This window comes from Botryllus schlosseri, chromosome 7 (genome assembly GCF_051294905.1).
Source record: "Botryllus schlosseri isolate E-star chromosome 7, Bs_hap1, whole genome shotgun sequence".
Lineage (NCBI taxonomy): Eukaryota > Metazoa > Chordata > Ascidiacea > Stolidobranchia > Styelidae > Botryllus > Botryllus schlosseri.
In genome coordinates this window covers 18,715,475-18,726,844 of record NC_137242.1, presented here as the reverse complement: position 1 = coordinate 18,726,844, position 11,370 = coordinate 18,715,475, and the positions used below count along the sequence as shown (strand labels likewise).

At 41.1% G+C, this 11,370-nt stretch overlaps 1 protein-coding gene across 1 annotated transcript; it reads left to right on the top strand.

The window, feature by feature from the left end:
* The first annotated feature begins 234 nt into the window (after nt 1-234).
* LOC145442488 (uncharacterized) lies at nt 235-6,626 on the top strand. The gene is made up of 4 exons (XM_080320408.1): nt 235-618; nt 730-861; nt 4,232-4,391; nt 6,217-6,626. The coding sequence occupies exons 1-4, from the start codon at nt 471-473 to the stop codon at nt 6,503-6,505; spliced, it is 729 nt and encodes a 242-aa protein (XP_080176534.1). The 5' UTR covers nt 235-470; the 3' UTR covers nt 6,506-6,626.
* The last annotated feature ends 4,744 nt before the right edge of the window (nt 6,627-11,370 follow it).

The window sequence follows — 11,370 nt, the reverse complement described above, 5'->3', positions numbered from 1 at the left end:
GAAACGGAATACAGCACACTGTCGAACTTCATTATGACGGTTTTCCGTTCTAGCGGACTGTGGCCATTCCTCGTCCATATGTGTAGAATTCACAAGCTGCCTTAAAATTTTAAGCGTGTGACGGCAAACGAGTATGATATTGTTTCGCCATACGCAACTCAATGCAGCATGAAACAAATCATGCGGCAGACCACTTATATATGCGATACGCATCATACCTGGTGTATCAATCGATTCTGGCGTAGCGTGCTATCGCAAAAAGGCAGTCTTGCGTTTTACAGCAATAATGTGTTGTAGGCTATTCATATCAGTATACTTCAAATGTGCTGGAATGAGGAGTGCATGTGGTAATGGTTGTCGGATTCATTAATTGCCTCATCGCGACATCGCGTTAGTGTAGAAACAAGGACTAGCAGCAGTCTACAGTAAATTAGGTCACGGAGTCACATTAAGATAATATCAAAGAATATATGCGCTTGCTAATTAATATTATCCGTTATTATACAGCATGCGCGGCTACATGGGGAAGTTGGACAACCTGTACCTTGGAAGGAACCAGGATTAGAACAAGACAATGTTCGACCGAAATTGAATCTCAACCCGGCGATTGTTTCATTGGTAAAATATTTTACTGATTTTGGATTTTCTTTCACGGCGCGAGGCAATATTGACGCCGGAAGATTGAAAAATGAAGGTCACTGGCAAATATGATGGCATATCTATGTACAGATTGCTTTGCGTGGTCTACGTGGACAGCGTGTGATACTTCCCCAATTGTCGCGGATCAAAGGCAGACTCGAGTTCGACAATGTGCAAATGGAGCGGAAACAGCGGAACAAGCTTGTCATAGTTCAACCACAGGTATGATAGCAACCATCATCGGATACCGATCCATCATTAGCTTCCCAAAAAAGTTGCATGACCGCGAAACTCTGAGAAAATAAATATGTAATGTTGGATTTCAATGGCTATAATTGCTATTACCGAAAATGCAAAGCAACACTAGGCACATACACTCGTACAGCAATGCCTTGTCGAGCGATAAAAACATGCTGAACCTGTTGCAATGTTGCCAAAATGGAAAGTGAATAACTATAATTTATTGGGCAGAAGGAAAAAGGGACCATGCCCCCAATTAATTAGTAATTCTGTCTAATTCGCAATAAATAGACTATTTTGGGGCAAATTTATTCAGCCTGGAATATATCTTTGCGCGTTTCGCGCGATTTATTGTCACTAGAAAACTAAAAATGTAAAACAAATAACGCATTAAATGGATCTACCTTTGATTTACAGAATTGAGTAAAACTGTATTCGCAATTATTAACGGCCGAACGACAAGATAGCGTAATGGTGAAACGTCCGGCTTCCTGATAGGATGGGTTCTATCCCCGGCCGGGTCAGACCGAAGACTTGATTAGTAATACTGGTATCCATGTTTCCCCGCTTGGCACTCATGCGTTACTGCGTTACCTACAAGGCTATATCTGTATATTCGTTGTCCAGCGGCGTATGCACGTTATACACGTGTACAGGTTCCGTGTAGTAAATTATGAGTCGGTGTGTATGCCGCAGAAACATCAAGGACAATAATAAATTGCGTCCTTTCATTTCCCGTTCCTGAATTGAGGGTGTTTTCTAGGGATGGTGTGAACCTCTAAAAGGTTCAGGTTCGTGTGAACGCGAACCTTTTTGAAAGGTTCTGTGTGAACGCGAACGTGAACCTCATGACGTCACGCGGCGTCATATTGCTAATTCCAAGCCTATCTTTCAATGTAGGGATAGCCTATATTAATGTACACGATACCTATAGCGACGACTCCGGCCACATTATGCCACAATGCTGAAGTACATATTGACGTTTTAAACGTCGCTAAATGTATCAACTGAGGCAATCAAATAATATACTGCTCCCATAGAACGAATATCATCCACCGCTTTGCCAACAATTTCGAAGAGGACTTGCCAGGGAATATAAGCTTACGCCCTAACGGTCTTGGCCAGACCGGACAATATAGTCGTCGTCTGAGTATTGCTTCATTGCTATTGAGCAGAGTGTAAAACAGGTTTTTGTACTTGATACCGATATTAGGCTACCGCACAAGTTATACAGCTGTAGCCAACACCTTGCTCACACGGATTTAGTTTTAATGATATACAGTAAACATATGAAGTCAAGATTGACCCCGTACGCCTGCTAGATTTGTTACATCAAAAAACGATATCAATTTCATTGATTGGTTGAATAAGCATCATTCGCTGACTACAATGTACTGACTACTGACTACATTCGCTGACTACATGTCATGTATAGGGTATGTTGCTCGTGATGTTGTGTGATTGTGGGCCAAGCTTACAGCAGAGAGTCACTGAACAATAAACATTCACGAACGGAGACTAGTAAAATCTTTGAGATTGTCAAGTTGCATGCTCGTTTTATGATGATTTCTTATGCTGCCAGCCCCATGCATAGACTGGCCCGCAGTTGAAATGCAATAAATTCGAACCAAAGATATCATAATGAAGTGAAAATTCTAATATATGAAAAAGGTTCACAGTGCAGAACTTACCAAGGTTCTGTTGTGAACGCGAACCTCTAAATTTCCGAGGTTCACACACAGAACGCGAACGTGAACCTCACGTTCACACCATCCCTAGTGTTTTTTTGATCTCGCAGTCTAGAGTTGCGCAGTAGGCTAGTGTGGGACCATTAGGCACATGCATATCCACGTTCACGAAATATAAAAGCTTCGGGAAACCTAAACTGACTGAGAATCCAAAATGACTGACAAATGTTTACCGCAACCGTCGATATTGATATGACTGCCCGACTCCGAAATAACGCACGCGGGCCGCGAGCCGCGTGTCGGAGACCCCGGCTTTATAGGAAGGAATAAATTCCCACTTCCTGGCACACATAATAACACACTGTCCAATTTCGTGCTCCAAGCAAAATGCCTGTCCTGAAAATCTGGTTCAATAATTATTGCGAACATGGAAACGTGGCCTGCGGCGATTATGGGCTCAAAACGATTTAATTTAGAGCAGTTGTTCTCAACGGCCGGTCCGTAACAAGTTTCTTGCCGGTCCGCCTGATATATTGGAATTTGATCTCCAAATTCCAAAATGCAAGAATTTGGGTGCTTCCCTATTAGTTTGAGAAATTACCATCAAATTTTGAGTTTATTTAGAAGTGCGAAACATATTTTGGCATGGCATCGCAATAGAAAATCTATGAGCATGCCCACTGCTGGTCTACTTTAGGCGTTCGTTTCTCAAGTGGTAAAAGGAGCTCTCAAAATGTAGCCTACAAAGCGTTTTGGACAAGTAATATGTGAAAGCCACTGAGACTTCCAAACAAACTTCATTTCAGCAACTCTTGGCAGCATAATAGAGCCTATATAGTATAAATAGCGAAGTCACATTTCTTTCAAAGGACAGCTAACAATCGCAATCAAGTCAGTTGTCTTCAACAAGACTAAGCAAACTTCGCCGTGCAGAAACCATAAAAGAACCGCGTATATCTATATTGTATCAAAAGGCATCATTAAAAGGAGTTTCCAATATCACATTAAATTTGTCGTAATTAAATACATGGTTTTTGTAGATTCACTGGTCCGCAAGATTTGTTTTCAAGTTTTACCGCGAGTTCAAAAGGTTGGGAACCACAGATTTAGAGGATGAGAACGTGTGTTTGCTCGCCTGATTGCGAGAAGATAAGATGCTTGGCGCATTGAATAGGAAACTGTATGTTACCATTTAGAAAATCTTCGCGGCCTACCTGAAATTGCTCCTGGGCCCACTGGTGGGTCGAGACCGACCGGTCGGGAGGCACTGGCTCAGATGACGTAAGGTGCAGAAATTTATTGCGTTTCAACAGGCTTTTAGATGTCCCGAATTTCAATATAGTAATATACTATATGTCCATTCAGTCAAAATAATCCGAAGCGAAGATTTTCGACTGACTCTCACCAGGAGCGAACGTCGGTGAATGCGGTTAGCAAAATTCGAAATTTGGAAATAATGTTTTGGTTGCGAATTAATAACGTCAAGTACACAAAGTCGCGAACGTAAGAACACAACTAACAGTTACTGCACAAACAGACGAATATTCGGCGATAAAATAGCCGGATAACAACGCAACACTAATGAAATATTCCAAGGGTTAAGAGATGTTCTTTCTGGTAACAGAAGATCATCATTTGCATGATAGTGTGATGGATACTTTTAGTTGGAACAACAAGCGACGGCTGGTATCGAGCGGGAAACGGTTACGAATACATATTTATGGCGAATCTAAAGGATCATGTCGGAGCAATCGAATTTTGCAATGCATTGGACGAGCGGTCAATCTTGGCGTCGGTTGGCGTGAGAGACGGAACTCTAGTTAGGTATGTGTGATTTACCCGACGCAAATTAACCTTCCCACCCCGGTGACCAGCCCAACTGAGGGAATCTCATCAATAAAACACAGATACCGTGAAAGCTTCCTCATTGAGTTTAAATCGATGTCAAAATTGAGATACCCAAATTCCACTAGCTTTCATATTCTGCGGCTATACTTTTTGGAAAGCAGGGGAGACCGGGGACAATTGTAACACTTTTCGTATTTTCCAACATTACGTGTTTTTCTCGTGGAAATTTCACTTCCAACGTTTTATATAAAGAAGCCAACAACTCGATAGTTGATATAAAAACTAAATTGGAACTCAATCAACAATCAATCATGGTAATTTTGGGTCGCAAAAATCGCTGTTCAAATGTTACAATCGCCCCGTACCCAGGGGCAATTGTACCACCCTTGCGGGGCAATTGTAACAGTGTTATTTATAACTAAACACAAACTAAATGAAATAACTAAACACAAACTAAATGAACAACGAAAACCGAAGCACAAATTGTAATATTGCATGAAACTAAAGGAAGAGATGTTTGAACGCTTCCAGGCTACGTCCCATCGCATTTATGGCATCTGAATGCAATATATCACCCTTCGTGTCTTGTTCAAGCTTAAAGTGTGCAAGAGACACATTCATTCCATCATCTCCCTACACATATTCGGCCTCTTCTACCAAGGTTCTGTTGTTCAGCGTGCATAATGGGTTGTTCATTCGGTCACCTGCGAAGGTGCGAAACCGACCTGGCTAACATATCTCGGTTGAATGGACCGATGATAGTAGGCCTATAGTTAAACGAGGACGCAACATTGTGTGGCGTCAAAGCTATAATGACATTCTTCTGTGCTGTAGAAAATTAACATAAATTGTTCACATCAAATATTAAAATGTAAGTGGGCCATGATCAAAGTCAGAGGACGAGAATTAAGCCATGACTATTGAAGTTCGACACACCAAAAGTCGATCAACGTGAGAAAGGGTGGTTGAATCACGAAAATAACCGAACCGTCAGATTCACATCAGAACTATTGCATGGCCGTTTCGACAGATGATCATGTTAGAATCGGTATCGCAAGGTAGTATCCGTTCTGGTGAACTTCTGGCTGTTGCAAGATTATTCTGCAGTAGATGAATGGTAATACCAACATATGAACAAAGACATTCAGAATTGATAACATATTGTAACGGGGCAAAAGTAACAGAGTGTTACGATTGCCCCTGACACGCTCGACCATGATTAGTGTCTCAGTATGGTACCTTCCCGGCGATGCAAGTCCTATTCTTTCCATCACCACGGTAGACTATAGTAACATTGTTCCAGCTACACATATTACGTTGTAACTACTTGAGGTACTATTCGTCTAGACAAATTATTCCAGACCAGAAAAACTTTACTCAAGGGTCAAAAATTACGTTTTTTGCAAATTATTCCGGGGCTTCACATCGTAGCTCAACGTAACTCCAGGTATAATAGGAGAGATAACTACTGCATGCGCACCTAAAATATCAAGCTGATTTCTCCATCCTACTAGCGGTGAGGTCGATTGTTACATTTGCCCCTAGTTACATTTGTCCCCGGTCACCCCTACAATAATTTTGTAACTCATGTCTATGAAGGTGGAATTCTCATTGAGTAAAATTTGCTGAGTATCTTTGAACGAGAAGTAATACATATTAAGGTGTCTTTATCTTTATAAGGCTCTGGAATCAAGACATATTGTTATTGGGATTTTTTTAAAAGCCCAAATGTAACAACCCATATATTTGTGACAGAACGACAACCTGCAGTTAAATCATTAAACACTATACGTCTTTTCAGCGAGACAACAACTTCAGCACTGGGCATACCGGCCAATGTTTGGCGCTACCATGTTGGCGCAACTGATATTTTCGAAGAGGACACGTGGGTGTTTGAAGATGGCGTTGTTCTTCGGACCAGTCAAATAGACTGGGGAACATCTGGCTCCAACGTGCAGCAGCCTAACGGAGGAACTAATCAAGGCTGCATGAATTTTTTCTCACCGGCATCGGTGGCAACCATTCCCGGCGCAAGCGATACTGCCTGCAGTGACGAGACTCCATTTATGTGCGAACGTGTGGCTTTGTAAGATAGAATTGTGATATCTATCCATACAATGAAGCCAATACGGTGACCGCTTTTATTAGACGACTGAATTAATGGAGTATATATTTATATCACATAATATTCTCTTATCCGCAGTCGCGATACGAATCAAAGATAGAAAATGTAAGATAATATAGTGAACAATTCACGCATCTTTCCTTGGGTGAGGATAATGATAGTGTTCAGATTTTGTTTCCACGTACTACAGAAATGGGACGGCTAGATGGAGGTCTCGTCGTTAAACTGGGTCCAACAAGCGCAACAGTGAGAAGAAATCGTGTCAGGAATTCTCAACGGGTTAGGCAGCAAAGACGCGAATTCACGGCAGCATAGAATTGCAATTTTTATTTACAGTGGAACGCGGTGTGCAGTTGAATTACAGTGGCTTTCTGCAGAAACAGGCCACGGCTAACATTTTTTCAGCGATTTTATCTTTTATTAAACGATATTTTTCTAAGTTTAATCGATTTTCTCGCTTTTCTCAGAAGATTTAAAATTAAAGTTGCAAAATATTTTCACAGCGCCAGAAAGAATTAGGTTGCCCGAATCCCCGAAATTTCCACCTCACCCCGGCTAAAGAACCACTGCCCTACAAGGTTCATAGTGGTATTAAAATTAATTCAAGGCGCTTATTGTCGTGTTAGGCCTTGTGCATGACGGCGTCGATATTGTATAGTTGTGTTTCATTGTCTTTGTATCCGTCAGTGTCTTGGGCTTCCATATCGTTCTTTAACCGCTTGCAGGCGCTTCAATCATTCACTTTTATTCTTCAGACAAGTCTTTCTCGCAAGCATCCAATTTCGAGTCTCCAGTGCCGTTTTTTACTGTATGGCTTACTGTGTTTATGGGCTTTTGAAGACACCATTAGTACAGCTGGATTGGCGATGAGGAATCCAGATGAACATCCGACGCATGGAAGCTAGCCCGAACCAGGTTCGAACCAGCCGCCAATATTGTCGTAGCGCAGATTAATAGTGTGGAACCTACCAGAATTCGTTTTAGAACACGACTCCGAACAGAACGTTTGTATCATCCCTAGAATTTAACTCGGTAAAGCAGACCTGCGGGGCAAAGTACGGCCGGCGGAGTTATTCTGAGTGGTCCGCGTAAAGATGCTTGGAATTCGAAGCATAAAACCTGCTTTTGAATGTTCCTACGTGGACTATAATCACAGGCTGTACAAACTGTACCGGTTATTGTTTTACTATGAAGCCTGTTCATTGATATGTTGCGATTAGGAAGCCCCCGCACCCCGAATGCGTAATCCAGATTCAGAATGAAGCCAATGTAGCAAAGTATGCCGTAACAAATAAAGTCAAATGAAGTCACTCTTTCCATTTAGTTTAGTTTAAATTCAAACCTTTGTTGCCATTGTGGCATTGCGCATTTAATGGTCTGCGCTTGAAATTGTTATGTGATAGTTTCCAAATCTCTATTCGTAAAACAAATCAATCAGTGCTCGTGATTATACAATGAGTGGATGAACGGGTATGGCAAAAAACGCAAACCTGAAATTCAAATGAGGTTTGGAGCACTAAATATTTGTTTACTGGAGTCTGGGGTAAGCCCGTCCTTTTAGTTTGTGCCGGACAGGTAGCCGCGCCTAACGAGCATAATTTAGGTCGGTCTTATGAAGAAAAAACAACAAAGAGAGACACTCGAACAAGGAGGACAAATTTTAAAATAACTATAAGTTTCGCTCAACAACAAGGCTATTTAAAATAGCTGCGCACTGATCGGAAGTCAGCGACCAAGACAATAAGATGTGTAGTAGGCTATCCCAAGTATATCATAATATCTTAACACTAGAACGATCAAGTGGCTTTTTTGACGCATTTTCATTTTTGAAGAGCTGGCATTCAGTCAAATCTTACGCTGTTCGGCTGAAACTTCTTGACTTTTATTTATTTTATGTAGGCCGTCTTACCTATGATTTTCATCACTCATCTAGTACAAATAAAAAAGTTATACACAGAACTACCTAGAACTACCGAGTGGCTTTTTTGACGCATTACAGTTTTTCTACCTTCAGGCGTCGCAGTTTCATGTTCTTGAAAGTGGTTATGTATCTGATAAACGCAGAAAAGCCGTTTGTAACAACAGAACTTTGTTAATATCGACTTGGTCTAACTGTGTTAGGAACAACATCCCTTGTAATAGAAGGCCCTGGATCTTCCTCGTTCCGAGTCACCAAAACTCTGTAATATTATATTTCTGAAGCTCAGCGTGTTGCAGGACATGGCATTTGAAATGTACCATTAGACCAAGCCGACATCTGTATTGTCCATACTAATATACTAGGGTTGTACAAGGACAAAGGGCCTTTGCTCCGGTATACGAGATGGATCTTCGGGGGGAGAGTGAGCTGAATCTAGTGAATTGAATACATATGAGGACTGAGGACATGGGTGCATTATGTTTAGTCAGGCCCTCTCGAAGAACAGGTTTATGGAAGTCATGAGCTTTCTATCGACATAAGGAGTAAAAAAAGGTGTGGACTCATCGATAAAGATAATATTGTTTTCGTTCATTCCATGGTCGAAATGCCAGCAAATAATTGGGGTAAAATGTCAGATGGTGGACGCTGCTGCTACCAAGTATCTGTACAAGGGCGTCTCATATTTAGGCAAGGATAGGACAGGACACCTCTTCCATAATCTATACATTTGCCAAGCATAGTAATATGAAGAGTCTGATGTAATCCATCTCGAAACAATGTTACGTGAATGTGGCTGTATACGATTGGAGAAGCAAACGAAGTCCCAGTTGACACTATTGTCAAAAGTTGCTTGAAGCTACCTAGGACCAGAAGGAACACAGGCAGCTTCATGTAGCCACACTTTTCAAAGCTATCATCTTGTTGATTAGCGTAACGGCGAGATGCAAGTGTAGAGATCGAAGTTGTACACATATATATTGAGTTCACTCCAACCGGAGGAGGTAACTGTTTCCTTCAGAAACAACAAAAACAAGAAACCAGTGACGGTTAAATGTTATAACGAAACAAAACCAGGGGGATATTATTGGTCAGGTTGCAAGACAGTAGTCTATGAGGGTACCAACAAGTCGACGATGGTCCGTGCATGTTTTCTTAGAATGTGAATGATCTTCTACTTGCCAAAATGCCGATACTATAAAAATATGCAAATCGAGGATTAGTTGCGAAATTGCATTATGCAAATCTTATCTGATAAGCTTTATGATATGTCAGCAATAACCAACAATATTGATGTGGCTAAAGCGGATCTGGAACCTACTCTAAATTTTTAAAGAACGTGCTCAAATACCAAATGCCCACCAGAGCAATACTTCTATGTTACACAAAAAAAACGGCGATTTGTTTTATAAGTGTAGCACTAAGGTGTATTTAAAATATTGCAAGTAGCTGTGAGCGCAATACCAATGTTTTCTGATGCCGTTTGTTGAGATTTGTGCTGATTTTTAGCTCCGGTAAATGCATTTAATCGAAGAAAATTTAACATGCGTCAAAAAAGCCACATGGTAGTTCTAGGTAGTTCGAAGTTCCGGTAGTTCTAGTGTTAACAGAAAAACGAGGATATGGGTTCAAAGAGAGTCTAAACTGAAGCCCGTTTAACATAGTTAATATTTTTTTTATTATTCAACCGTCACTTTGTCATTACCTAATATCAACAGATTCACTGAGCAACATTTATAAACAATTCAATTCACTGCTGTCAATTTGAAATAGAATTATTGCACTGGGGAATGTAACTACAAATTTGGACTCGGCCCATCATCTAATCTAATGCTCCTCGACAAAATAAACGACTACCACCGCGATATCAAATACTGATAGTCGATTCAATTCAATGATATTCCAATACTATTATATATCACAACTATTGCCAATCGTTACGCACACTTTTGGCTCACAGTGTTCACCACGTAACCGCGAGTGTTGGTTTCAATTTCAATGTGCTATAAATAATATCCACATGACGTGGTAATATCCAGGAAACAGTGAAACTGATAAAATCATGTTGTTGATAACATGAAACTGACTATAGTCATTATCCTAAACCCACACATTCGGGCTCAGGATCAGTACAAAATGTCACGTTTGATCATAATCGGTATACCACTTATCCCATGTTCTAAGTATAGTACTCACTACCGAGTCAAGTCTGAGTCCACGTTAGTTGGCAAATGGTCAAGTTTGAGTCATAGTGTTGAGACTCGAGTCAGGGTCCAAGTCATTAGTGTCACTATGCCTTATCGAGTTCAAGTCAGGTTCAACCTAGGCTACTTTCCTAAAGTTCTTGGGTGACATGTAAGACTTCACATTAGTAATACTCTAACTTTTCTCACGCATTATATGTTTTGACTGCTGGAGGCCGTTATCTTTATCTTCTCCTAACAGCTATAGGTGGTGAGCCAGGAAGTATTGGTACTTTTCCGCATCACGGAAATATGTTTCTTAACTTTTTATACTTCGTCAAGTAGTTTTGTTTGCACACTTCTCGGAGGATGGTCATAAACGCAGCACTGTCTCGGCTCAGTTGTTTTGCAATTTACGATTCCAGATTGCTCCCACTTGGATTTAAACAGATAATGTTGTAAATCCGACAGCGCTCCAGTCGCTAGTTGCACACATGCGGGCGTGTGGCATGACTGGGAGATATCCTGTAGGTAGGGCTGGGGAGCCGGAGTTTTCTAATTGTTTGCTATGAACAAACTCATGCTCCAACGTGAGACTGATTCTGCTCAATTGCAGGCGGTAGTAGCAGCTGAAACTGACTCAACAGCTAGCTCGACTTCACTGGACGTATCAAATGAAGGTGTCGCACTACTCAAGTTACCTCTTCCATGGATAAATTTACCCGACGA

What these genes read in the sequence shown, in the direction of transcription:
- LOC145442488 (XM_080320408.1), top strand. Translation starts at nt 471, where the DNA reads ATGCGCTTGCTAATTAATATTATCCGTTATTATACAGCATGCGCGGCT. An exon ending in ACCCGGCGATTGTTTCATTG is followed by an intron (nt 619 to 729) that starts GTAAAATATTTT and finishes ATCTATGTACAG; the next exon opens with ATTGCTTTGCGTGGTCTACG. An exon ending in TTGTCATAGTTCAACCACAG is followed by an intron (nt 862 to 4,231) that starts GTATGATAGCAA and finishes GGATACTTTTAG; the next exon opens with TTGGAACAACAAGCGACGGC.